Here is a 27,291-nt window from a genome sequence, read left to right as displayed (position 1 = left end):
CCTCGTAAAGCAACTCAGCCTCAGCCGGCAAAAAGACTAGGCGATGCGCTATGATGAAGCCATCTGTCGAACCACCTAGCGGCCATTGTTGAGCCTCTGCGCAACAAGCACGTCTCCTGCGTCCTACGTCATCCCACGAACCCCCTGCGTGCTTCCATGTAAGGGCAGAGAAGGAAGGGAAGGGGAATCCGACAAAGAAGCCTGAGTCAATTAGCATCTCCGGCCTGAAAGTGGAGAGATGGATAAGATCGGAGACGTGGGATAGAAATTCCAGAACTCTCTGGCTGCAGCTCGGGAGTCCTGCATACAATATTGACACGGCAGCACCTTATCGGTCGGCAAGCCCGTGCGGTCGCCCAAAGTAGCAGCTCACAAGAATGCGCTGTTTGTCTCGTCCCTCAACAAGCCGGAATACTCGCAGAAGGGAGAGCGGAAGACCCGGCGCCACGAAGCCACCCTGGTTGTCTGGGTCGAAATGTCTCCGCATCGTGTGGCTGGGTTGGGAGAGTGGCTGCGTCGTCTGTCGCTTCGCCCAGTAGTCGACAAAACCAGCACCTGGATGCATGTACCTGACCTCCAGACGCCAGCCAAACCCAAAGTACCTATCATCCAGACCACAAGTCACCTCTGGAGAGCATCAAGGTCTCTTCTCTCCACATGCGGGCGACGACTCCACAGAGCCATGTCTTTCTTCTCCACCTGACGGACCCGAGACAGCCAACAGGAATCAAGACTCGGTATCCTTGGACAAGGACCCAGCCAATAAGAAAGGGTAATCACATTGATGGCCTGCCGCCACACCGCTTCTTTCATGGGGTTCGCCCAGGGTATTGCCAGGGCACAGCTAGGGTAGAGACAGGGGACCTAAGAGTACTGATTTGGGTACTTGGTGTATACGCAGAGTCTTGTGGTTGGCGAACAGATACATGTACTTCTTTGTAGGACTTGTAGACCCCGCGGAGTGCGGGCTGACTGACACTCTTCGGGATCGAACCCTTGCAGAAGGCCAAAAGGAAGAGACAGAGAAGAACAAGGGAACGGGGGTGTGCTTCAACATTTGCATCCGGGCAAGAGCCAATAAGCTGACGATCGATCGTACTACTCGCCGTGCAGGTACAGGCACAGGGTACAGGCGCAACAAAAGCTGCACAACGTCAATACCGAGGCGCACTGGCCCGAGTACGGAATCCGAAGTTCAAGTATGGGGTGCAGATGCCGACAATCCAACGGACCTGGAGAGCCCAAAGGTGCCGGGCGCAAGCAGCAGCCGCGAGATGGAGCGGCGAACCGAGCCGGATACAGCGGGCGATCTGGGGCTCTCGAAATGGCCCTCGAAATGGTTTGCTGCTTGTGCTACACGTCTGTGCAGACTTGAAGCTGGCTGGCTGGGGACCGTATCCGGCAATGCTCCGAGACATGCTGCGTGTGTCTGCAGGGAGATGAGATGAGGGATGCCAGGATCGAAAAGAGTTGAGCAGCGAGCATGAGCGCGAGCGCGAGCAGCCAAGTGGTGTAACAGTGCGTTTCCGTGCCACACATTAATACAGTATGGCTGTTACTCGAACCAGGAGCCAGACCACCCATCCATCTCTTCTTCATCCAAGGGTCACGTCGGAGCCGACCCGGCGTTTAACTAGTGGAACACTAGGAGTGGCCGTCCTGTACAAACGGCGGCGCTTGTGGCTGAATGACGCTTCTTTTAGCGCTCTCAACATGGCAGTGTTCTATTCGAAGTCTGAACCCCAAGCAGTACAGTAGCTTGCTTCTGCAAAGACGTAACGCTACCGGGTCAACCGTGGAAATCGTGCAGTACGCCGCATAATACTAGTTCTTGATAGGATGAACGGTACAGTAAGGACTGCAGATGGGCATCATAACCAGCGGCTATGGCGCTACTGCGAGTCGTTGCTGAAGCAGACCACCTAAAGGCGAGAGGGTAACAGTGATGACGGCATCCCCTTCAAGGCATGGCCAAACACATGGCATGATGTGACAGCAAGACTTTAAGAATAGCTCTCGGGCACTGCGAATGCTACTGCGACAAGCACGGCTCCAACCGCCAGCAGCCACTTAGACAGATCCTCTCATGGGGTAGATTAGATTGGCCAGAACCAAGCCGCGTTGCACTGGAGTCGAACCAGCCCGCCATGGGGGAGGCGAAGCAGCTCTCTGCAGATCGATGCCGCGGTGTAACAGGTCGGAAGCCCTGCTCGATCCAATGCAGCTGTGAAACCTGAAATTAGATTGTTCTTGGGGGGCAGCCATGAGCCGATCATTCTTGGAGGGTTGCCTCCCTTGGTCCTCCATTCTATCTGCGTGCAAGTGCAGGTAGATTCACATTCATACTCGGCGCATCCGTATACACACTTTCGTGATCCGGTGGATCTGTGTAAGACATGAGAGCTGGGCCAAGTCGGAAGCAATCTTTAGAGAAGCAATGGAGCAATCCGCTGGTGGGATCTGCAGCAACGGGAAAGGATTCCCCATGACCAGATTGGATTCAATGCTTTGCCGCCAAGTGAGCAGCAAGCCGGCTGGCTGCCGACGGTGGCGTTGGTCGACCTGTCATTTGATAGAGCAAAAACCTTGCTGCTTGTGGCGCTTGTGTCTGCATCCTTTTTAAGCATCGTCATTCCACCTCAACCACCCAACCAACACGCCACAGTGCGGATCAATAGGTGCAAAGAGCCCAGCTTACTTTAAGCAAGCCACCTTTCCCCCAGAGTGTTAGTGGTGAGAGGTTTTGGGTCTGTGAGTGTGAGTGGATTGACGGCTACTCACATTCACACAACATGGGCGTGAAAATGACCTGAAGGCTTCTACAGAGTTTGGAGCCGGTGCGCGGCCGGGCCGTTGGCAAGGGGTCCTCTTGTCGTCCACATCGAGAGCAAAAGAGCTCAGGGCGTCGCATGTACCTGTCTGTATCTGAGAGATGGTACCTGGGGAAAAGTCAATCCGCAAATGTGGCGAATATGGACTCCCATGCTGTCAACTTCTGAGATGGCACAGGCAGACACAGATTACGATGAAAATGCCTGGAGTGATTCTGCATCACGATTGTGCATCGGCGGGTCAATAAAAAAGACCCAAGGGGGTCCAAGGCTCCTCTTCTCCCTGCCAGGGGCTGCCTGGGTTTCACTAACCCTCAAGGTAGCTGGCGCAGGTACCAAGTATGGAGGCAGATGACAAGGCGAGAAACGGAATGCGTTTCTCAGTCGGTCCCCTAGCGATGCGGATTTTGGCGTGTGCAATTTCAGCGCGTCAAAACAGGTGAGAAATGCAACACACACAATGGCGATTCCGTCCTAGGCCCCATCTCCAAGGAAGAACCGTGGTGGTATCGAGTGATACTGACACTGTCTCTGCGGCAGGTGTCTCGGCACACGCCTGCGCTTGCAAAAACATCAAATGCAAGTCAATAAAACACACGCGGCGAAAACAAGGACAAAAATAAACATGAAATCAAGGTAAAGAAAGGATGATTGACTTGACACTGGAGCCAGCATGTCGGTAGCAGCCGTCCATGCAGATGCGGGCCAGCAAGGCCCGAGACTGAAACCTAACCAAGGTAGTAAGTAATACCTTGCCGTGCCGTCCATATTTGGTTGCTCATCGACGTACAAGTGATGAATCGAGGTTCTTTGTGCACTTTGATTGCCTCGTAATTACAACTTGATGCCACGAAGCGGAAACACAATCCTCGAGGCGGATATTCCAACAACACCCCCAGGCCCCGGACCAGAAAATACTCAATGAACAGGCGGGCGGAATTGCCCCAATTTCCGAGCTGATGATTGCGAAATTTCCATGAAGAGAAATCCTCCATGCCCGCGGGCTGACGAGCTGGTAATTTCATTAGTCGTCTGGCAGCAGCGAGCCCAAGCAAGCAGCTTCAATCTTACTATTCCTGACCTCGCAGCGATGCGATGGCAACTAACTTGCTATGTACTGTGCCCGGGACCAGGTGCCAAACGCGAGGCGGCATCGCTTGCAGGATTGGCACCGAGTTGGTCAGCAGCAGATCGCGGACTAGCAGTCTCACGTACCGACGGCGCACTAGCCGCGAAAACGATGCAGTCAAGTGATCATTGATGCCGTTTGTTGGCGAGCTGGAATGGGCCAGCACCACGAGGGGGCCCAGTTGAGGTCCGACCGGTAGATCCTGGGCCCCAACGAACGAGGGCGAGCGGCGAGCGTTCCGTGATTTCGTACTTGGTACTACGTCTGTACTCGTACTGTCCGAGCCCTCGCATGCGGTGATTTGGGTTGTGTCTCTGCACAGCACAGTACCGGCAGAGTGTATGTATAGACGAGGTCGAGTCTACCCATACACAGGTTCTGGGTGAAGGATCCTGGTACTGCAATGTGACTGGATGGATCCAACACCTCCCAGAAGGACAGTGCGAAACTTAACCGGCAGTACTGGCAATGTGTTTTCTGCCTTTAATTTCTTAGGTGAAGCCGTGAGTCCACAGTGCAGCCATTCAACATCATTCGCTTGTACCAGGTGACTTGTCCTCCACGCAGCCGGCCACGCAATTTGCTGGTACCGGCCAGCGCAGAGCATCCACGCTGTGGATGGAGGCTCCAGTTGGTGATGGGGCGCTGAGTGCTGGGCATTGAGGTTGATGCTTGCACAGTACTTGGCCATCCATGCAGGGGCAGCGCCGGGCTCAATGGCAAAACCAGCCGGCCCCAGGGAGTACCGTGCCGCACTGTGTGATGGTTGCCGGGCGCGGACACTGTACCAGCGTGTATGCATGTCCTACTGTAGGTCTTGGATGCGCGCGGTTTGGGTTTGAGAGCTGCATCTGCAGACATCAATGTCTCAGTTGCTATTCGTAGGTAACCAGTGCCCTGTACTCTGCGAGAGGTGAATGCGGGCGTATCTGCATCCGTACATGTCATTTTGCGAACGAGCATGGCTGTAAGTGTACCTGGACGGAATACCATACCGGTACGAGCAGTGAGTGCTGCATCCGCGTGTCCGTGCACGACAGAATCTGGGGGGGTTCTCTCGGGGTGAGACGCTGTCTGAGTATCTGAAGCAGGCAATGAGCAGAGCCCGAGTCCGGCCGTGTGGCGATGGGACATGGACTCATTTGCAAGCAGTCAGTCAGTCAGTCAATGGGCTGGTCAAGTAATAAGGTGCTTCGTATGCCAGTACGAGTATCTACATCAGTAAGCACAGCACAGCACAGCACAGTGCGAAATTTGATTGAATGCCGAATGCCAGCAGTGTGCCCGCAGCGTCGTCGCCACCGCCCTGGCACGGTCTCCAGGCCCCGTCGAACCACCACGCGGTGCCAGGACCAGCACCCTCACCCTCACCGTTGCGTTGGCACTCTCACGGTGCCACAGTGCGCGTCACGGCAGATTGCATGGCTGACCTGACTGACTGACTGTCCAGCTGTAACTCTTACGAAGATTCCCCGGTACGTACATTGGTACACTCACTCGTACAGGCCAGGCCCAGTATTACGCACAACAGCCGCCGCCCGGAAGCCACACGGTGCCGCCTACTGTGCGGCCACGCACCCCCCCAGCGGCCCTAGGCCCAGTACGGCGCCCCGACCAGGACCAGTAGCGCTGCTGCACGCCAGCCCAATCGCTAGCTGGTGGCGAAGACGGCCTATCCTGGCTCGCCGGAATCTTATTCGACAGGCTGTGCCCAAGTCTCTCTCGCGTCCCTCCAGGTCCCTCAACCAAACAAAAAGGCCGCTGCCAGCCCCCCAAGAGGTTCTGCCCTGCTCCTGCTTTTCTGCCTCCCACCCTTTCTATTCTTTGTACCACCCGCCCCCAACCCGAACCTATTCTGACTACTGCCAACTTACCACCTCGACACCAAAAAAGTAAAAAATAAACCACCAACGGATTTCTGCATCTCTTCACACTTTTCCTCCACAAAGTTAGATTTCTTTAGTACAACGCATCGCCACGACAACAGCGCCGGTTTTTCTTGTTTTGTTGTCGTTTTTTGTCTAATTTAATCTCGCTCTCAGGCCAAGAAGACTACTGCACATCTTCCTGCCCTACCGTTTCCGCGACCGCTTTTGCCGCACACAATCACAAATCACAATCCCAACTCGAGACGCCGCTCCCCTTCTCTTACGCTGGATCCCTAGCCGCTTCACAGACTTAACTTCGCAACCATGTCTTCATACTACGGATTCAACGCGCATACCGCGCATGCTGCCCCTGTCTCTCACCACCACAACAACAGCCGCAATCGCAGAACCCCTCGTCTCAATGTCTCCCAGTCGCAACGCCAGTTCCGCGGCGTGCGCAGCATGAGGGAACTCAACGAGACGGCGGCTTTGTCTGCATTCCGCACACGGTTCGAGGCCGGCCGGTCCTTTGATCTCGAGGACGACCTCGAGTTCTGCCCCAACCTGCTGACCGAAAGCGACGTGAGTAGTCCTCCGAGTCCGGTGGATTCTTCCCCTTCACGCAGCCTGTCTGACTCGCCGCTGCAACAGTTGGTGTCCATCTCTGCCTCTGAGCGCTCGTCGCTGGCCAGCAACTCTCCCGAGGCCTCTCCCACCCAGCAGCCTCAGACCGTCGCCCCCGCCTTTTCTCTCAACTCGTCCTCTCCTCCCTTCATTCCTCCTCCCGGAGTCCAGCCTCTGACCGTGGCCTTCCGGATGGCTACCCGTCCTCGCAATGCCATCCCCATCGTCAACCCCGCCACTGGCACCTCCGTGCCCAGCCCGCCTCCTTCACTATCGCCTGCCCGACTGCAGCAATCCGTTCGCCGATGGTAGAGTGCTTAGCGGGTCGTCTGCGCTCCCTGGTTGGGGAGACTGCCATGGCATGATCCCATGGAGACGACCTCGAGCGCTGCTGTCGGTTGCCGTGATTGTTGGATGGAAAAAAAATCGAGACTGCGCCGTTGGCAGCAAGCTTCTTTTTTTCTGGTCTTGGCGGGCACAAGCGAAATTTGACAACCAAAAAATTCAAAAGTGACATCTCTCACTTCTCTTGCGGGCTGGGTTCCTCGAGGCTGTTGACTCCTTTTTTCTATACACTTGGGATTGTTGGGTGCGGCCTTGATCACCATCTTGTGCTGTTGGCCCCCCTCCCTTCTCTCCCCCCAAAAAAACATCTCACCTTTGTCACAACACTCTACACTACCTCCACCCACTCCTATGTATAAGCACCTATAATCGCCATACACCGATTTATTTCGACAGGATTTTCTTACGAGGATATTACCGGCGCGACTTGAGAAAGATCGATACCATTTTTTGCTTTTTTGCTTTGTCATTTTCTCTTGCCATTTCGCCTTGTTCGATCAAGGCTGCTGGGCACGCATGGCGTTTTTTCTTTATTTTTTTTCACCCTTGTATCACGGCAAATTTCCTTGCAGTTCTCTATAATTGTGTTGCATCGGTAACCGACAGTGGAGTTGTGGGATTTGTTTCTTTTTACGATCATCCGGCGTCTCACCATCTTGGAAGCGGATTGTCCTTCCTGCTTAAAAACCATAAAATGCCTTCTCCCTTTGCGGTTATACGGGTTTACGAAGTCATCAAGACAACAAAAAAAGAAAGATATAGAAGCAATATCTTTATGAAAGTGTTGGAGGGGCACGGCTGTTCTTGTCTAGTCACATATGGGAAATACCTTGGGCTGGCGGGGTTTTTGGAAAGATGAGCGGTTCTTGTTTGCGCATCACCATACTGGAAACGGTTTTTTATTACTTTTTTTATTACCGGGAAATAATGGGGAGTTGGTCTGAGTCGATTTCTTGGGGGAGTTGTTGCGGCGCCGCAGTGTGCAAATCGAATGGGGAAAGCGGCTTGTTCTTTTGTCTTGTTTGTTTTTTTAACAGCCTACAACAACTTTTTGCCCTCCTCCTTGAAGGAGGCAGCGCGTGGATTCTGTCCTGTCTGGTTCTTCCTTTCGCTGCTCTGACAACACGCGAGCCCTGTGTTACTGGATATTCTCGTCTGGGAAAGACAAATGTGTTTGATCTTGTTTCATTATTTTGTTGCGAAGCATCTTGGAGTGGATGGGAGGAGCTATGACATGATCTGGTTTGCGGGTAGGGTTCCCAGGGTTCTCAGGCCCTTTTTTTGGAACGCCCTGGTGTTGCAATTTCATGGGAAACTTAAGTGTGTCCGGGTATTTTTTATGGCGCATGTGTGTGGTTTAGATACCGCGGCTTGAAAGCCAACAGGACGAGAATATACGAATGTTTAAACAAATGTGGCGGTTCCATTAAAGTGTATGTGATCTGATGGGTGAGGCATTTGGTTCATTGAGATGGACGCTGGGGTGTGAGCTGCGGTAAGTTTCGCCAGCATCGGCTTGGCTCCATGAATGCAGAATTGGTCGATGAAAACAGCGAGGTTGAGCTGTTGGAATGCACAAGAGAGGAATTCCAGCCTTATCTTGCCTCCTTTTTGCCCTGTTGACGATAACGAACATCGCATGTCCTTATATTGGGGGACATCAGGAGCAATCGCAATGGTGACGTCACACGCCGTGGTGTTGTAGACTCGCATGGTGGAGTGACTTGGAGATGTGCGGTGTCTCTGACGTTTTGATGCGTAGCGACGAGGTGGAGAGTGACATGACGATCAAGAAGGTTATTTGGTTTATAAGCTCTTGAATTTTCCTATTTCTGTATTTTCTTTCATCTTTTTTTTTTTATTCTTCATCCTTGAAACAAAACCAAGTAATCTATCCATCATCTGATAACCCTCAATTGAAGTCACAATGCTGTCTGCCAGTGCCACCAAGATGATGCCGATCCGCAGCCTCGTGCGAACGCGAGCAGCCATTGCCACTCGCGGCTTTGCCTTTTCAGCAACCAAGAGACTGGGTCTAAAAGAATCCTCAACCCGTAGGTTTTTTTTGTTTCCCTTTCCAACGAAGCAAAAACGATAGCGCCTTGTCACAAGTCCAATAGTCTCGTCTAACAGATTACCCTTAGAAACCAACATCGACTACGAGCTGCACAAACGAGACTCCCTCGCCAAGCAGAAGCGGGGCTCGGGCCATTGGAAGCCGGAGCTTGCGTCCGACAGCGAGGAGGCTGTCAGGGCGGATCGGGCGTCGCGGGATCATTTGGGGGAGAGGATGGATGCGTTGCAGGAGAGGACCAAGAGGGCTGCTGAGGAGTCGAGCAAAGCGGGGACGAGCATGAGGGATGTGATGTAGAATGGTGCTTTGGTTTTCCTTTTCTATTTAATATTGCTATTGTTGAACAAGATGAAGATTGGGATAGTGAGCGTCTTGTTGTTGCTGATGTGGATGGTTTAATGAGAGCTGTCTATCTGTTTATGTACAGCTTCTGCACAAGGCGAGAGATTGTGTCTAAATACATAGCCTCAAGAAAAGTCAACGGTCGCGACGGCATCCTCAGCAATTGCATCAAATCAAATCACATGAAAGCAAATAAAATCAATCCCAAACATAAACAACAGCTACAATAGTGATAATATATTCTTCATCTGCCCAATTCAGCGCTGTCAAATCATTCCTCATTCCTCATAGGGTAAGCCAAGCTCTCAGCTCGGCAACACACCTAAAGTGCTCGCATCTCCGACTCGGCATGCAGCGGTTATCGATAACCCGCAGATCCAATCCTCCCACCTCTGGCCTCGCCTACTACTTTATATCGGCATTCCAAAAAAGATTCTACATCTCCCAAACCTAAATCTCCCCATCCCAACCCCCAAAAGGTTGGGCTTTCACAGCCCTTCCTCTCCAATTCTCCCTTCTCTCCCTCAATTTTCTCATAAATCTAAATCCTCCTCTCTGACCTCCGCAATGGCTCCCCAACAGCCATCCTTCCAATCCGCCCTCCTCGCCGGCGCCCTCGCTGGAGCCACCGTCGACCTCTCCCTCTTCCCCCTCGACACCCTCAAGACCCGCCTCCAGTCCTCCGCCGGCTTCTTCCCCTCGGGCGGCTTCTCCGGCATCTACCGCGGCATCGGCTCCGCCCTCGTCGGCTCTGCCCCCGGCGCAGCCTTCTTCTTTTGCACCTACGAGACGGCAAAGAGCTTCTTCGGGCAGCGCATACGTGGCAGTCATAGCAGCGGCAATGATAACGGGCGGACGTGGGTGCCCGCAGACGCCCTGACGCACATGCTCGCCTCCAGTCTGGGCGAAATCGCCGCCTGCTCCGTCCGCGTGCCCACAGAGGTCGTCAAGCAGCGCGCCCAAGCCGGCCACCACGGCGGCTCCTCCGCCCAGGCGCTGGGCCACATCCTGAGCCGGTACTCTGCCCCCGGAGGCAGCCTGGCAGCAGTATGGCGCGAGCTGTACCGCGGCTGGGGCATCACCATCTTCCGCGAGGTGCCCTTCACCGTGATTCAGTTCCCGCTGTGGGAGGGCATGAAGGCCTGGGGCCGGAAGCGCCGCGGCGACGGCAAGGACGTGTCGGCGGGAGAGAGTGCACTGTACGGGAGTCTGGCGGGAGGCGTGGCGGCTGCTTCGACGACGCCGCTCGACGTGCTCAAGACGAGAGTCATGCTGTCCAAGGAGCGGGTTTCGGTGGGCGAAGTGTTCCGACGCATGGCGCGGGACGAGGGCGTGCGGCCCTTCTTCGCTGGCATTGCGCCGCGTGTGACGTGGATATCCATTGGCGGCGCGATATTCTTGGGGAGCTACCAATGGGTCATCAACACTATGAACAGCATAAGCTCATAACCGAGACGTCACAAAGTTTCTGAGGAAGGGGAATAAAATGGGAAACAAGAATCAAAATGGGACTATATAGATCGGCGCTCTGGCGACGGGGATATATATATCAACCTGGCTGTATAAACAGGAAGAAAAATTAGGAGGGCTCTTTGTATGAATAGACCAGCGTATCAATACTGTATATCCTCCTCCCCCCATCCATGATGATTTTGTATAGTAACGACATGAGAATAGATGACAAAGACAATTACTCGGAAGATAGCAACAGATCTCGAGGTGCGGATATAAATTATAGATCAAGGAGAGAAGCAAGAAAGAAACCATATATAACACGACGCTATCAGGGATCGGAAAAAGTCACGGAACAAGGTATACCAAGAATTTGCGTTGCCGTTCACGCCTACACGCCATTGGCAGTCTCAGCTGCCTCTGTTGCGGGCAGCGGCGGGACTGGTGGCACGCTCGCTTCTCCCGATGGCGCGCTAGATGTAGTCGGCAATGGGAGAATCTCTTTGCGGCCGTTGGCTTTGTAATAGAGTAGGATATCGTTTCCGCCCTTCCAGACATGGGTCCGAAGAGTGGCCAGGTTCATTGTTGGATGGAGCAGCTGCAGCGGGGGTTTATCGTCAGTCATTTGAACCATAGAAGAGTGGGAGGGGGTGTGGGAAATGGCTGTGGATGTACTTACCTGGTCATTGCAATACAGCTCGAGATACTCTTCTGGCTTGAGCGCGTTGGGGTCCTCCTCTTGCTCCGGTTCAATCCTCTCGGAAACGTAGGCCAGAATCTTCTTCACCCGCAGCATCCGGTTGGCGTTGAGTCGGCTGTTGCCATCCGTGGCGATGGGAGGCAGGTTATCCATCGGGTTCAGGATAAACGATATCTTGACGGGGTCCTTCAGCGGGATTTGATTCTGCAGCAGCACATCACCGAGCCACATGGGCGCCTTTTGCTCAATGATGTCGGCATCTCGGCCAAGATTCTCCACCGTTCCTTGGTACAGGTTTGCACTGCCACCCGATGTTTCCTCTTGGATAATGACCTTGGTGCCCAGAGGCAGTTTCAAAACGGGGGTATCAGACGGCAAGCTCGGCGTTACTCGCGTCTCGACAAACTTATCGGGAGACTCGGCAATTTGCTTGTCGTATTCATTTCGGATCTTCTGGATCACGCCAAAGAAGCTGTCGTCAACCTCCTTTTCATGGTTAGAAGAAGACTCGGACTCGTCGGCCTTGTCATCCACGACGACGGGCTTCTCCTGTGTTGCCTGAGACGCCGACCGGCCGATTCTCTTGGAGCTGAAAGACATGCGGAATTTTCTGCTGAATGGTGATTTGCTACTATCAGCAGCCTTCTCCTTCTCCTTCTCCTTGGCCTTCTCATTGCTGTTATCCGTAGACGTCTTTGGCTCTGATGTCTCTGCCGCTGCAGGAGCCGCTGCCGCGCCACCAGCCGGCGCAATGCCGGCATTGAAGTAATCGTTCTCAGCCGATGGACGAGACGCTTCCTTTTCCAAGGGGCTGGCAACTGCTTCCTCTGGTACGCCTTGAAGTGTCATCACAGCACCAGGCGACGCCAGCCCTATCGCCAAACCAGGCGTGGTAACTTGAAGATGAGGGGCGATTGCACGTGGTGTCAAGAGCTGATCAGACACATCTCCAATGCCAGGCCCGGGAATGATGATTGACGATGGCGCATCTGCTCGGCTGGCAGCCTGTCTTTTCTCTACGCCTTCGTTCATTGTTGAGCGATGTAACTCATCGCGTCGAATTTCCTCGTCAATAAGGTTGGCAAATAAGTACCGCAGGATCCATTTGCCGAGGCTCACTGGATGATCATGTTAGCTAGTTTACCATAGATTTGGAGAACGAACGACGGATTTTCATCTACCTCTTTGATCATCCCTAAACTCAATAGGCTCGTCCAATTCAAGTTCGTCAGCGTATACCTCGGCATCGAAGCAGTTAAAGGGCTCCAACACGACAGTGAGGTTGCCAGAGCTCAGGTCAACCGAGCACCAGGGAGCTACTGCTTCTCGCGTATTAACCTGCCTCTCGACATCTTCAAGATGTTGCTTTCCAAAACTCTGAATAGGTTTACACTGCATAGTTGTAAGCATGTAGCCACCTTTAGCCACAGCCGCATGAAAGGGTGCGGTTTAGGCATACCTTGATCAGATCCCATAACAACACATCACCGGCTGTATCTAAAGTCAAGACCCTCCTTCTGTCATTGAGCAGCTTGTGCTTCAAAAGACCGAATTGACCTTCAATCGTCTCTAATGGCAAATTGTAGATGGGCTTGATTTCCGGCTCGGGCTGTTCCACGGCCACTTCTGATCCCTTTCTTGACAAGCCGTCATTACCGGGCGTTGGCTCTGAGTCCAGAGGCGTGCGCGACGGGAACGTGGCTGTGTTGGATATTCTCAGAATCGACTCAGCAGGGATCTCCTTCTTGGACGACCCGTTTGTTTGCGGCTGAGTAGTTGCCGTTGATTGCCGTGTCTTGTTGGACGCAGCCGACATTGCGCGCTGACGGCGGTACATTTCGGGGAGCGGCAGGTTTGCGCTCGTGTCAACGTCTTCCCAGCGGTTAATTGACGATCGGTTCGTAGCTGTCCAGATGTGACCGCCCGCAGCCACAACCTTGGAGACACCAAAATGCTCCTGCGCAACAGCGAGACTTAGTCCATCATCGATATCCTCCAGGCTTCCTCGTACGTCGGTCTTGGCGACGAGGCCCGACCTATCACTGCTGTAGAAGATGCCGAGGCGAGGGTCATCCGAATACAGAGACCAGATGCTCTCGTCATGCATTGTAAACGTGTACATACAGCGACCGCCCTTGACGCTCCACATTTTGATGGTCTTATCGGCACTGGCGCTCAGTATGGTGTCGCCCACATCGTCGATTAAAATGGCGCGGATATTGTCTACGTGGCCGACGAGGTTGGAGACCTTGGAGCCAGTACGAGGGTCGTAGAGCTTGACCGTCTTCTCGGGGCCGCCGCTGGCAATGAGATTGCGGCCGACGGCGAGAGCGTAGACGGATCCCTTCTCGGTAGTCTCCTCGCCCTTGACGTCGACCTCCAGCGTCTTGCCTCCGCCATTGAGATCCCAGAGGCAAATCTTGCGGTCCAGGCCCGCCGAGGCAACCCAGTTGGCATTCATATCGCTTGGCGGCGTTGCGACGCACTTGATATAGTCGTCGTGTTCTCCAATCTTCTGGGCGCGGGCGCCATCTTCCTGAGAGTGTGGCCGCCATACCTTGACGGTAAGATCGGAAGATGCTGATACCAAGGCAGTGTTGTGCTGCGCCAGGGCGATGTCGTTGATCCAGTGCATATGCGCCTGCGTCTGGGCTCGGAACGTGGTAGTCGACTTGGGCTTTGCGGAAGCATCGTCGGTGACGTCGGTTCGGCGCCGCAGGTCAAGGTTCAAGTCCCAGGCGCAAATCATGCCATCTCGGCCGCCGGAGTAGCTGGAGAGAGAGATCGTATATTAGCGAAGCTGTTTTGTTTGATTATAGCATAGATACACTGTTGGACGCAAATATGGCTTACAGGATGGCGTTGTCCGCATCAACGGCGAGGCCATTGACGCCGAGGCGATGGCCGCCTGCCGAGGATTTGGCATTCTCGAGCACTGGGCAAAGGAAGTTAGCAGTCTGAAGTCAGCGTCTCGTCGACAGCACTGTCATATATGCTCCATCTCCCAAGCATACGCACGAGAGCCGTGGTTTGTCTGATCTGGGTCGTCGGTCGCGTGCGGGGTGGGCTCATTAACATGCAAGTGTGTGGTCCGAACTGCAGTAGGAATGGAATGGAATGGAGCGGAATCGACAGATGCTGGGAATGTAGGCGGGGGGTCTCACCATAGCTGATTCTTTGACGCGCCTTCTTGGCCATGACGAAGCAGAATCACAGAGCTCGACAAACTGGCGACTTGTCTGGCAGCGAATGGCGATGTCTCGGAGAGGGAAACCTGGAGAAGTTGCGGATGCTACGCTGTGGAATCGCAGACGACGGCGGGAGTCGTTGGATTGGCCAGCAGCTCCCCTGTAGGCCCTGCAGAAGTGCGGCTTTTAGCGCTTGCGGGTGTCATTCCACGTGTGGCTCAGTGGCCGTGGAGCAGTCGAGGCTTCTGCTAGGAGCTATTTCGTAACGAGGTGCTGGCTAAAAAGCGTCTGGTCAGCAACTAGGCGGCGCTTTAGCCGGCAAGCTTTCCCCAGGTGGGGGCCAGCAGTGATCATCCTGCATCCTGGTCTCGATAGAATTGAGAGGGCTATCGATGGTTGTCGTAACGGGGCAATGAGAGCGATCTGCGTGTTGTGAGTACTCGTATTATCTAGTATAGGTTTGGATTTGGAGAGGTTTGGTTCGTGCATTTGGCGTCACATTGGGTTACTAAGCATGAGCAGGCAATGCAATAGGTAGTGTATTAAGATACATGATGTAGATGATGATAGACGCCCGTCGAGAGTAAACCTCTCCCATAACCACAGGCTAAAAAAAAAAAAAAAAATCCAAAAAAAATCTCGTATCCAATTGTATGGCACTTGTATTGTCGTCATCCTTCCTCATCTCCTTCCTCTTCCTCACATACAGCCAAATGGGCACGTTTATCGTCGTCTCATGCATAACATTGCGATCTTTTCCAAATCAAACCCGAAACCAACATGCCGAAGATCTGACTGGTATAGCGAAAATATCCAAAGAGGTATGTAACAATATCTCGCGGTGATTATGTCAACATCGCATTCTTAAGGTTTTTTTTTTTTTTCTTCCTTTTTCCCCCTTGGTTTTGCTGCTGCTGTCGATTTTGCTGCTTTAATGACTGGCTTGCTGATTGAAGCCATCCTCCCTCAATATGGAGGCACGCAAGCTCCCAGCTTCAGCCCGGGTCGTACGCCAGCTGACTCTGCCTCATCCCGGCGGTACAAACACAACTCGGCAAGCTTCTGATATCCATCTGGTCCCCGCTCAGCCGCTTGGCCTTACATGACGACGCATTTGCACGAGCAGCCCATGGGGCACCATCGCGCAGATTGGATTCTCTTGTGGCCTTCGCACTGCGCGCAGTCTTCGGTGTCGTAGGCGATCTCGTCTCTCCTGCCCGGGCAATCGTCGCGGTAGCAACGCGTGTTTCCCCGGAAGACCTGATGCTTGCAGCGATATTCGATGACGTTGCGTGTGCACATGTTGCTGCTCAATTGTCCGCTCTGTGCCGGAAGCCGTCGATTCGTAGCTCGGGATCGTTTGCGGATCGATCGAATGAGGATATGTACGATGAGTGGCTCTGGTGGCGGTCACACGCAAAAAAGGATACTTTTCTTCTTTTCCCGTAGCAAAGTCAAGTCAAAAAAGCCAGCCCGGTTCATGGGCGATGTCTCATGTTGAACGAGTGTGAAGTCTATACAAGTTTGACAAGAATCACGGATTTGTTGACCGACGGCAGCTTCAGGTATTTAATGGGCGGCCGCGCGTAATAAAAAACACAGAAAAAACCGATTCAGCCCACTGTTGGCTGACCTGATACGAGCAAGATTCCGTGGCTACCGGGCCAAAAAAGCATAATGGGTGCGGCTTAGAGCCCGCGGCGCGCGTAATCAATAGCTTTCGGGAAAGACTTGAGACCCGAATGGAAGGATTTTTCATGTCACCGTATGAATACTCGTACCTTTGCTTTGCGAATAGCGCGCGCCACTACAAGGGACGGACAGTACGTATTCACAAGGCAAGGTACGAGTACGCAGCCAATTCCGCAGCTTGTCTCAATCAAGTGCCCCTGTCGCCGCATGTGACTTGTTGCTTGTCGGTTTCTGCTATAACATGGACCAGGAGCTTGCAATAGTGCATGTCTCGCGATAGCCGCGTCTCGTGGCCTGAGCAAGCATCAATCAATCACATGGTGGCATCCATGCCTTGTTCTCCGAAAAGGCGTTGAGCATGTATTCACCTTACTCAGGAACCTAGGTACCTGGAACAGCACCGAGGTCAAGCGGCAGGGCCTCGTACCCGCCACTTACAGCAAACACGTCGATGCAGCACGAGGTACGGAGTACCTTAGGTAGCTTCTGCCAAGTCGAGCCTTGAATCCGCAGGCCATGTCAATTACGGCTAATGCCAAGGTGGTATTCCGAACGGAGCGCCGAGTACGAAAGCAGTAGTTAAGCATTGCTTTAATATTACTCAAGAGGCCTTTTTTGCCTGGTCTGTTCAGGTACCAGCTTCGGCGACTGGGGTCCGCCTCTAACGCTCCAACGCTACAACCCCAAACTCCCCCCCGGCGCATTGTTAATCCGGTCGCCTTGAACTACACGAAAAATTGCATCAATATCATGGCCATCGCCAGTCCTTCCACCATCTTTCAGCCTCAAGGCAAACACTATCCACAGGCTCAGCGACAAAGCGCCCTTTGTCTTCACCTGGCTTTGAGTGAGGCGACTTCTCGGGAATAGCGCTGCGACCGCCTGGACGGCTTTGTATACTTGGTCCAACACAGGCTGCGCTCTCGCTCTTTCTTCGCAAACCAACCATTTATTAGTGCCTGAATTCATCTACTGTTCGCAAGTCGCATTGTGTCCAACGAGATACCATTACAATCCGATCGCAAGTGGCTATACGACGTTGATTACAATTTGGGTCGCCGGGTTCTAAATTGCGCGCGCGTGTCCAATCTGTGAACATTGCCTATGCTGTGTTAATCAAATCATTAACTGCCACCACCTACTCTTGCTGTTACTGTACTCTCGCTCGCTCGCTCGCTCCGGCTCTCAATCTGCCATTGACTTCGGTTACCGACCTTAGCTGCCCATCAGTCAATCGCGCTGTGCCGTATGATAGCAGCGGTTTCCCCTCAGCTTGGAACATATATTATACTTTTCACTGCAATAATCCGTCGCCATGGCCGAGCCTGCGCATCCTGATATCCAGAGCATTCTGGCCGCGCTTGGTGAGACAGCAGAACCCTGTGATGGAGCCCAGACCCCAAACTAACCGTGCGCATCAGCTTCCCAGAGGCCACCGTCGTCAGCCTCGACCCAGACGCCGCCCGCATCTGCTGGCGCATACCCAGCACCGCCTGGCAGCGCCCAGCCAGCGTCGTATCAACCCCCACCCCCAGGAGTCGCGGGTTTTGCCCCCAGCTCTGCCCTGCCCGCTCCCGCCTCCAGCGGCAATGTCGACCTGAGCGCTCTTCGACCCGTCAACTCGGGCACGATGAACTTTGACGATGTCATTTCCAAGGCGAGAGCCTATGCGACTGAGAAGGGCATTACACCCTACGACCGCCCGCTTGTCTATGGCTCGGACTCTAGAACCTCTGACAGGTCCTTCCGCCGATCTAGATCACGATCTCCTCCTCGCGGCGGAGGCGATTATCATAATGGCAGCTCATATCGGGACGACCGTCGTGGGGCTCAGGGCCGGGAATATCGCGACCGGTCCTATTCTCCCCCATCACGTGGACGCACCTTTTCCCCTCGTGGAGCCGGTGGCCGAGAGAGATCCCCTCTGAGAGGTGGTGATGACAACTCCGAGACGATCCAGATTGAATCCAGCCTGGTTGGCCTCATCATCGGCCGTCAAGGCGAGAACCTGCGAAGGATCGAAGCTGATACCAATTGCCGTGTCCAGTTCTTGGCAGCTACTGATGGTGGTCCCTTCCGACAGTGCAAGATCACCGGCCCACGTGCTCGTCGTGCCGAAGTCAAGACGGCCATCAATCGCATTATCGAGGACAGTGGAATGGGAGCTCTTAACCGCGCCCAGGAAAAACCTCGCGATCCTGCTCGAGGCGGAGCAGCAGCTTTGAGAGATGGCGAGGACCATATGCAAATCATGGTTCCGGATCGCACCGTCGGCCTCATCATTGGACGAGGAGGCGAGACGATCAGGGATCTACAGGAAAGATCTGGCTGCCATATTAATATTGTTGGGGAATCTAAGAGTGTGAATGGTTTGCGACCTGTCAATCTCATTGGTAGCCGGGAGGCGGCCGCTCGTGCGAAGGATTTCATCATGGAGATTGTCGATAGCGACAGCCGGGGCGATGGCCCGGCTTCTGGCACCAAGAAGCCCACCAGCGCTCCTCGCAACGATGGGCCGCCGAGGGACTTTTCCGGAGGTTCTGACAAGATCAATGATGCAATTTACGTCCCGTCAGATGCAGTAGGTATGATTATTGGCAAAGGGGGTGAAACCATCCGGGAAATGCAAAACACCACTGGTTGCAAGATCAATGTGGCGCAGTCGTCAGGCCCTGGCGAAGTCCAACGAGAAATTGCGCTCATCGGAACCCGAGAGAGCATCGCTCGTGCTAAGCAAGCTATTGACGAGAAAGTAGAAGCAGTGGTAAGTTGATGATGACACCTTGTATGGCTTTCAACGAGCGCCAATACTGATACATGAGCAGCGACAGAAGAGCAGCGGTAGCGGTGGCCCCAGTGGCGGTCGTGGTCGCGGGCCGCAGGATGATCGACCGAGCTACTCCCAACCGGGCCCCGACTCGTCTACTAACCAACCTCCTCAGTCATCTTCAGGCGACGGCCCAGATCCATATGCTCAGTGTACGTGCCCACTATCTGACGTGAAGTCTTGACCCCTATTGACAACCCTCTCTAGATGGTGGCTATCAAAACTACGTCGCTCTCTGGTATCAGTCCTTAATGTACCAGCAGCAGCAACAGGGAGGACAAGCGACACCTCCCTCCGGAGGCCCTCCTGCCGGTGCCCCTCCCCCTGGAGCCCAGTAAAGCTTGCATGTGTTTTGATTGCAAGCAGCCGCGTGCTTTCGTGACTGGGTGTGACCTTGACACTGGATGCTGGCCTAATAAACTCGCAGACTCAGCACCCCTTAAGATGCCATGATTCTTGACTAGCACCACCCTCAGATTTCTTCCCGACTTTAACCTCTCTTGAACAAAAAAAAAACACAAAAAAGCCCACGACTATATGACACTATTTTATGGAGTCCACGTCTGTACTCACTATTTTTTATACCCCGCCATTTTTCCTTCTTTCAATCTCGAGGATCGCTCAATGTTTCTGTTCGATTCCACGGCCCGTTTAATATGATGAACGTATACCCCCCCTTTTCTCTTTGTCTAGTGGCCGTCAGACATGGAGACCTGACATTCTACTTGCGCGAGCGACGCCCATGCCTGCGTACTATGTTCTTGACTCCCGTATTGCCTCTGTACATTCATGGTCCTGAGGTCAATGTTCCTGGAAAAAGATTACAAGTTGACAGAGCTAGGTGACAGACTGCATTGCTCTGAATCTGGATGTTGCAACTGGGTGTGGATTCTCCAGCGCTGTGACTTTTGGATTTACTTTGACATATCGACATGCTACTCACCATGGATCGGCGGCTCTGGTCTCTTACTGCGAGAATGACGTATTTATTTCCTGCCATACATACTATCTATCAAGGCACTCTTGTCCGTCGCAGACCAAGATGCCCAGGACATTGTTTGTGTTGGTTTCAATATGTCACAAGCAGGTGACTTTCCGCGACAAACCAACGCTGAAGAAGAAGAAGATGACGAAGAAGAAGAAGAAAGAGAAGAGAAACGAAGAAGAAAGAACAATAAAAAAAAGCAAAAAGAAAAGAAACTGAAGAGGAAAAAAAGGACATTGGATCTTGATGTCGCTTCTTATCTGCTACTCAACCTACGTAATCCAGCCGGACTTATTGCCTACGGATACCATTCGGACAATTCTAGGACAAAGTCGAGTGACGAAAGGACGTTGCTGTCTTGGCTTACTATGAGTCCTGCACAGATGTGCCAGCGCATCTCTGCCCCCGTGTTTACCTTTTTATTATTATTACTATTATTTTTTCTCGCATCTGATTGTGGTACGATGCGATGCGATGCCTTGATATCGGTAGTGGCTGTACTTCCTGTGGTTGATGAAGGGGGCGGCAAAGAGTGGCATGGAGTTGAAAAGAATGCCACGGTTTGTATATTAGCATAATTCGCTGCATCAAATAATACAAATGCCATTGTGAAACGGGAAGAGCATCTAGTTTACAGGCATAAGTGCCGGCCGAGGTGATCTTGATAGGTGGGAAAAGTACCTAGGACGGACAATATTCACAATACATTAAACGCGAAGGAGCTGAAAAGATGCCCCCATCTTACTGTTGTTTGCCAAAAATGTTTGCGATTGAAGCCCTGCCGACCCGTAGGCAGCAGGGCCTCGATCCTACTATACGAGGCAACTTGCATGTGCGGCTGGCAGCGGCCCCGGAAGAATTGAAAGGCGTGGTTGCGATTGGGGATTTAGGGACGCATATGCGATGCAGATGAGATGCATGCGGGAATAAGGGAGAGGCAAGTGAGAGGCATCCAATCGGGTGGTGTTGTGGCGAGGAGCCGGTGAGGAGAGTTGAGGGTCTGGAGTATGGAGAAGCGATGTGATTGATACGAGTATATGCAGCTTCGATGGGGATGCGTAGTAATATGGCCGCATCAGAGACAATATACGCACATACATCATGTACGCGTACCTTGAGTAGCTGATGCGTACCGATGTTTGCTGCTGGCTAGTACCATCCCATGTCCATGTCCATGTATGTACACACAAACTGCCAGGATGACTTGGACAAGGAACTAAGGAAGGGCCATTGACATCGCGGCAGGCCGGGGCATCTTCCTGCTGTCACTTTTCTGCCATCCCAAATGTCTGTCCGGTTGCGGTGTGGACCTGAGCATCCCTGGAGATCGATTTTCTTCCCTTTTTGCGCGGAGCTGGCTATGGAGTCTGGCTCTAGGTGCCAAGATACGCTGTGCTTGGGAAGAAACATATCAGACACACAAACCTACCTGTGCTCGGTAGAGAAAGGGCAGCGACACTGTCAAGAGCCACTTTTTGTGTAGACGAGGAGCCCGGGCGCGTACGGCGGAAGTCAGGCTGCCTGCGGATTGAAGGATTGTCTCGGGCTTTGTGAGCTGGACGCCGAAACTTGTCAGGTAGACGTCGTGTAGGTAGGTAGGTGGATGCAGATGCAATGCAATGCAATGCAATGCGGCGGGTTGAAAGGGCTGCTCATCCGAGGGCTTTGCTCTGCTGCTATAGGGCTAAATACGTGCGCAATTTCGTACTGCAGAGAGCCCCCATCTCACGTCGTGTGTAGTTGGGGGGCGTCGAATGAGCGAGGCGCGGAAGACTGCTTCCCGGCAGCCCTTGCACACTCACACACACTCTCTCACACACTTGCGCGGTTACTGGCATCGTCCAGCCTCCCATGAATCGCGACAATGGCCGGGCCGCCTCAACAGGCCGCAGATGGCCGGGCTGCATGTGACTCGTTTATGCTGCCCTCTGGCCCGGACATTTGGCCTGCTGCAGCGCTGCTTGTTTGTAACCGAGACGGCGAACCGGATCTTGGACCGCACAGACTGTTGAGAGAGAGCATTCAGACTCCCGGTGCACGGGGAGGACGAGGGCGAGACATGCGGCGATCATGTCGGCGAGGATGGGGAGCGGGCCAGAGACAAGAGGCGGTAGAATTGCATCTCGGCGTGGTGAATCAGGGGCGAGATTAGCTTGGTAATAGCCTGTGCTGATGCGTAAGAGTATAGTAAGAGTATGATGAGTTGGTATTACTCGTATATTCGATATATGATGATGATGCATAAGGTAGGAGGAAGGTGGTGGTGGGAGTGAGGGTATCGATAGGAGTGCCATGACTAAGTGAAGTGACTCTTTCTCTCTACCTACGTAGGCCAATGCTGTACTCCCAAACTTCGTACCTTTACTCAGACGTCAACCTGCTGCCAACACACATAGGCCATTTGATTTGCTTCCGTCACCCCCCATCCGAACTTGTGCTTGTGCATTGCAGCTCCAATTTGCAGCTCCCGGCCAATGGAAGCAGCGGACGTCAATGCTAGCTGGGAGCAGATGCCAGATGCAGGCTGGCAAATGTGTACGACAAAGACCCCTGGCCTTGTTTCCTCTCGAGGGCATCTGAATCACCCTGTCAGTCTACTCAACCCTCTCCCACGTCGCTAATCTGTTGGTCGATCTACCGCTCACTGCCTCCGCAGCTGTGAATCGGAATTACCACCCTCTATCAATGATACTTTTTGTAAAGGCATGGTGGCGCCGACCTTCCCCTCTCGTCCCGCCCATCCGCCCGCGGTGGACGCCTTTCGGGCCACAGAGAGCGACGGAGACAGATCTTGGGCCTTGCAACGCTATATCCCGTCCGAGGCAGCGGAAGGAATCCGGCGGCAACCTTGGCAGACGCTGCGGTTCCACTCTCTAGACTTTTTCCTCGATCCCTTGGCTGGATAATACAGAACGGGTGGGCTTTGGCGGCAGCTCCTGCGCGACTCGTAACGGCCCTGACAACTCGATGATGCATTTTTATTTGTCCAGCCTAAATCAACCCAAGTTCAGTCAAGGCTAGCTTTCTTCTTCCTCTCGGCGACTCAGATCCAAAGTGGCGAGTGCGCAAGTGTGCCTCTTACGCAGTGCTTGTCGTGGTACAGGACGAGACACGGGTAGTAGTGCCCTTACCATGTTACTCCATAGTGTCACGGCCTCCAAAGAATGGACAGAGATACATGGAGAGCGGTAACGGAAAGTACTCGTATACTAACCCGCAAGTGGTGCAATAAAGCTGTGCATGTGATGAGATGCCCGACTGCGGACTTTGAGACACCCATTGGTGTGTGCATGCAACTGACAGGCTAACTCTTCCATGCAAGAAAGACAAGCACCCACCTTCTAACCTGCTACAGGGCAAAAAAAAAAGGGAAGAGTCGCCTCTGAGAAAACGATAGATCTCTATGCATGTCCAGATTGCGTGGGCCAAGGACATAGGCAGCGAGATGGATGGACGCTGGCGCTGTCTCGTCTCGCGAACACGGCTCCGTTCTAATCGACTCCCTACCTGTGCCTGACCTGTAACCCTCTGTTCCGATGCCTTGATCAGTCCTAGCTGATGCAGCTTGGTATGCTCTGGATTTCAACATGGGAGCTCCAAGCTGAGGACCCACTCTCTATTGCCAACATGTTTGCACAATCAATTACGTGGTGTGCTTAGACGAATATGACAGATGACAGACGGCGCTGCTGTGTCCATATCAAGTGAGCGGTGCGACGTCTCTATGCAGGTGGGCTGTTAATCATGTCTTTTGTCATTTCTGTTTCGAGTTCTTGTCCATCTGAGAGGGAGATTCGACTCGGCTTTTCATGTCAAGTATGCGCACACAGATCCATTCTTTGCCTTGTCGTTGTTGGTTGGTATGTTTTCTCGCTTTCCGCACCGAAACTTTGTCCCGCACCACAAGAAACGCCATATTATGCACTCATCTTTCCCTCCTTCTTCTTTCTCCTGTTCCACATTTCCTTCTCCTTCACCTTTCCTCCCGGAGGGCTTCATCTCTTATGATATGCAACGACCCGTCTGTCTGTCCAAGTGCTAACACAAACGGGAAGAGACCGTTTCTTGTCATCCGTGCAACCCTGACGGCACCCAACTCAATTGAGACGTAGGCGTTTCGTACAACAAGCAATTTTGTTTTTCTTTTCAATCAACCAACACAATTTGCCGGTTGAGGAGGGGAAAGAGAGAGGGAAAATTATCGATTATTTCTCCCGACCAAGAGATTTGGACGGAGGCCCGTGTGTACGCCTCACCTCTACTAACACGAATTCGTTGATCTGTATGGACCCTCCCCCCCTTGTTGTCTTTTCCACAATGTGAATTTTGCCCGTTGTTGGTCGCGGAGGGAACTCGAGCTAAAGTCCGTCCCTTAGCCCCTACAGATTTATCTTTAATACTGCTTCCATGCCAAGGAGTTAACCCTTCTTTGCTTGTTTCATTATTTTTCCGGTTGCAGAATCCTCGAATCTTCTCAAAAGTATTTCATTGATGGGAAAATCACGATTGGGCATAGTTCCTAGACCCTGTTTTTAACGATCATCAACATCGACTATTTTTCGAAAATCACAATCATGTGTCGCCTAGTCATTTTCAGTGGCACCTGCACCAAGTGTGGCGAAGAGCAAATATGGGAGGATCTCACACAAGAGCTGTCATGTCTCGAGGCGAAAAACAATGGATTCTTTGGGGATTGCTCCAATGGGGTATTTCAAGAGCAGCACCACTTCGACCAGGAGTGTGATCAATGCAACGAGGAGGATGAAGGAATCGGTGATGTCGAAGAGGCGGGGGTAGAGGAGGGCCTTGTGGCCCATGGAAAGCGAGGGGTTGATGAAGAGAGGTCGACAAACTCACGGAAGAAGACCAAAACTTGATCGGCCCCCGATATAAACCAACCCTTGTCACTTTGCGACGATTGAGTCGACTGTCTTGCGAGCGAGCGTGGCGTACAAATACTTTCTTCTTCTTTTTCTTTTTCTTCCTCCTCTTCTTCCTCCTATTTCCTTGGCCAAGCCAATGGTTCGGGGACATATATGTGTGTTGGTACAATTTTAGGCGTTGATGGAGTTGAAAGAGGGTGATTTGGGGCGTCGGCAACTAACAAATGACCTTGAAATGGTCACTGTTTCCTTTTGTTTTCGAATCTGCACTACTATTTGTCAACCGGCATATCTAATAAAGGGCGGCGTTGTGGTAATTTATCGGAAACCATGGAGTCTTTACTATTGCAGAGAGAGGAGACCATATCCGATGATGATGATGGTGCTGATGGAGACGGCTTCAACAAACGGGGGTATGGCCAATTTCGGCTTATCGATACCTTTTGTGGCACAACAGATGCCAGGAGTATTATCTACGTGCTTCACGGTTTGTATGTCTAGTTCTATCCTGGATATTTCTAAATCTATGGATGAAGGTCATTCGAGAGGGCGCCTTTCCCTTCTTTCCCCTGCTCGATTATGGGTTTGACCCTCTCATCACATCACATCCACCTATCTATCCATGATCATTTGTCATTCTACATCAATCTGTTCCTAGCTAGCATTTTCAGCTTCCAATCCAACCTCGTCCACTGCCCAAGTCTCTTTGACTGCTTGCCAATATCGCTGGCTATCTTTCCTCATAAGTGACACATGCTCTCCACCCTCAAACCTCTCCTTGCGTACCTTGAAGCCCGAGTCTTCTGCCCTTTTCGCATGGTCCTCAACGTGGCGCCAGCTGATGACGGCATCTGCTGTGCCGTAAAGGTAGGTTCTCTGCGTCTCCCTTGGGAGCAGACTTTTCCTCCTGAGGGCCTCAGAGTTTAGATTCTGAGCGGGCCGAGTGAGACGGAGTTTGTATATCAGCCAGGCAACTGCAATGACCAAGTGTACAAGAGGAGAAGTCCAGCGAGGCAGAGATTGGAGGAGAGCCCTATGGGTACTCTCCCACACGAAGTTGCCTGGGCAAGAGTCGAGGCAGAGGGCATACCGAGGGATGACGAGCCTGTTTCCGGCGGCGTCTCTACCCAACTCCTTTCTCAGGAGCTCGCGGATCCTGGCGGCCGTGCTGACGCCACCGTTGGAAAGGATATGCAACAGGACTCGGGGCTTGCCGCCGTTGCTGGGGATTGGCGTCTCTGGCTCTGCAAATTGCTTGAGGATGCGGATGGCCGGCGGGATGTGCTTGCGGGCGAGGCTTGGCCAGAAGACGTGGGATGCGGGAGAGCGGATGAGAAGGATGCGTGATGATGGGAAGAGACTGCGGTGCTGGGCAATGTACTTTTCTATGTGGACGTCTCGGGCTCCCATCCAGCTGAGGACGAGAACGAGTTCTGGATCATTGGAATTGGGATTGGAGTTGAAGTTGTTGTTCCTGTCGAGAGGTGCAGCACCTGGTGGGCTGTAATATGATACAGAGGGACTTAGATGCTCCATGTACGAAAGAGGCGGCCCCTTCTTGGCAACTGAGGACTTTTCAGAAGCCATTCTCGTCTGCGTTGTCGTATAAGTCGTTCTCAGAGGCGCAAAAGACGGTCTTGAAGCAACTGAGCCACGACTGCTGTGCAAAGAACGATGAAGACAAGGACGGAGACGAAGACGAGAGCCCACGTCTCGGCCTGGGCGCCGCTGCAGCGCGCAGCTGAAGAACGAAGCGAGAATCACATGGCGAGACTGGAGAGCATCAATGCCCTGGAGCATGCGCGGCAACGTGGCGGCGACGGAGGGCATTTGTGGGAGTTAAGGGTTATGGCACACTATGGAGATTTGGATGTTCATGCGAGGCGTGTGGTTTGGGATAGTGTCGCAGAGGTAGCCCAGCTTGGCAGGAGATGCGACTGGCTGGCGAGAGATGCACGGTTGTTTTTTTGTGATAAGGAGAATAAAAGGGATATATAATGGCATGTGTATTGGGGAAAATGCCAAGGTGGTTTTAGGACAATCTACTTGATTTTACGGGGGGTGTGTGTTTGAGTCGTTGTAGGGCATTCATTATTCAATCGAATTGTCGATGAATTATTGAGTCTTGCCGACGGTTCTAACCTCGGCTTGAACGGCATGGTCTGCGTTTTCCCCGGTAAGTGACAGGTAAGGCCGTTGAGAAGCGCAATTGCCCGGGTTTTGATTTGCCAATCGGGGTAGCGGAAATATTGGGGGGCGTGGCGGATTTGCCGTGGGTTTTTTCTGGCATGCTTCCTGTTTGGGTAATTGCTGGATTTCGTGGTGAATTGTTGTGGGAGGAGAGGAAGAAG

General features: G+C 52.9%; 9 protein-coding genes across 9 annotated transcripts; 6 read left to right on the top strand and 3 right to left on the bottom strand.

Moving 5' to 3' along the window:
• Window positions 1-4,921: 4,921 nt before the first annotated feature.
• TRIVIDRAFT_66743 (uncharacterized protein) lies at window positions 4,922-5,856 on the top strand (the record flags this gene model as incomplete). The annotated part of the gene is made up of 4 exons (XM_014097429.1): window positions 4,922-4,927; window positions 5,240-5,360; window positions 5,411-5,435; window positions 5,466-5,856. The coding sequence occupies 4 exons, from the start codon at window positions 4,922-4,924 to the stop codon at window positions 5,854-5,856; spliced, it is 543 nt and encodes a 180-aa protein (XP_013952904.1).
• Window positions 5,857-6,152: 296 nt separating this feature from the next.
• On the top strand, window positions 6,153-6,764 carry TRIVIDRAFT_138857 (uncharacterized protein; the record flags this gene model as incomplete). Its single annotated transcript, XM_014097428.2, has 2 exons — window positions 6,153-6,410; window positions 6,480-6,764. 2 exons carry the CDS (start codon window positions 6,153-6,155, stop codon window positions 6,762-6,764), a joined length of 543 nt encoding a protein of 180 aa, XP_013952903.1.
• A 1,987-nt stretch (window positions 6,765-8,751) lies between these two features.
• On the top strand, window positions 8,752-9,168 carry TRIVIDRAFT_44127 (uncharacterized protein; the record flags this gene model as incomplete). The annotated part of the gene is made up of 2 exons (XM_014097427.1): window positions 8,752-8,855; window positions 8,910-9,168. 2 exons carry the CDS (start codon window positions 8,752-8,754, stop codon window positions 9,166-9,168), a joined length of 363 nt encoding a protein of 120 aa, XP_013952902.1.
• A 612-nt stretch (window positions 9,169-9,780) lies between these two features.
• On the top strand, window positions 9,781-10,662 carry TRIVIDRAFT_43971 (uncharacterized protein; the record flags this gene model as incomplete). Its single annotated transcript, XM_014097426.1, has 1 exon — window positions 9,781-10,662. One exon carries the CDS (start codon window positions 9,781-9,783, stop codon window positions 10,660-10,662), a length of 882 nt encoding a protein of 293 aa, XP_013952901.1.
• Window positions 10,663-11,056: 394 nt separating this feature from the next.
• TRIVIDRAFT_44276 (uncharacterized protein) lies at window positions 11,057-14,563 on the bottom strand (the record flags this gene model as incomplete). The annotated part of the gene is made up of 6 exons (XM_014097425.1): window positions 11,057-11,263; window positions 11,345-12,483; window positions 12,547-12,757; window positions 12,825-14,136; window positions 14,219-14,300; window positions 14,530-14,563. 6 exons carry the CDS (start codon window positions 14,561-14,563, stop codon window positions 11,057-11,059), a joined length of 2,985 nt encoding a protein of 994 aa, XP_013952900.1.
• A 506-nt stretch (window positions 14,564-15,069) lies between these two features.
• Window positions 15,070-16,099, bottom strand: TRIVIDRAFT_216619 (uncharacterized protein; the record flags this gene model as incomplete). The annotated part of the gene is made up of 1 exon (XM_014097424.1): window positions 15,070-16,099. The coding sequence occupies one exon, from the start codon at window positions 15,853-15,855 to the stop codon at window positions 15,652-15,654; it is 204 nt and encodes a 67-aa protein (XP_013952899.1).
• A 1,563-nt stretch (window positions 16,100-17,662) lies between these two features.
• On the top strand, window positions 17,663-19,365 carry TRIVIDRAFT_125660 (uncharacterized protein; the record flags this gene model as incomplete). Its single annotated transcript, XM_014097423.1, has 3 exons — window positions 17,663-19,009; window positions 19,077-19,224; window positions 19,280-19,365. Coding segments are annotated over 3 exons (1,581 nt in total), but the record flags the coding sequence as incomplete, so codon positions are not given.
• Window positions 19,366-24,631: 5,266 nt separating this feature from the next.
• On the top strand, window positions 24,632-24,934 carry TRIVIDRAFT_225259 (uncharacterized protein; the record flags this gene model as incomplete). Its single annotated transcript, XM_014097422.1, has 1 exon — window positions 24,632-24,934. The coding sequence occupies one exon, from the start codon at window positions 24,632-24,634 to the stop codon at window positions 24,932-24,934; it is 303 nt and encodes a 100-aa protein (XP_013952897.1).
• A 660-nt stretch (window positions 24,935-25,594) lies between these two features.
• TRIVIDRAFT_57578 (uncharacterized protein) lies at window positions 25,595-26,527 on the bottom strand (the record flags this gene model as incomplete). The annotated part of the gene is made up of 1 exon (XM_014097421.1): window positions 25,595-26,527. The coding sequence occupies one exon, from the start codon at window positions 26,525-26,527 to the stop codon at window positions 25,595-25,597; it is 933 nt and encodes a 310-aa protein (XP_013952896.1).
• Between the last annotated feature and the right edge of the window lie 764 nt (window positions 26,528-27,291).

This window comes from Trichoderma virens (genome assembly GCF_000170995.1).
Source record: "Trichoderma virens Gv29-8 chromosome Unknown TRIVIscaffold_85, whole genome shotgun sequence".
Taxonomy (NCBI): Eukaryota; Fungi; Ascomycota; class Sordariomycetes; order Hypocreales; family Hypocreaceae; genus Trichoderma; species Trichoderma virens.
Note: the sequence above shows the minus strand (reverse complement) of the source record. Positions and strands in the feature narration are given on the sequence as shown.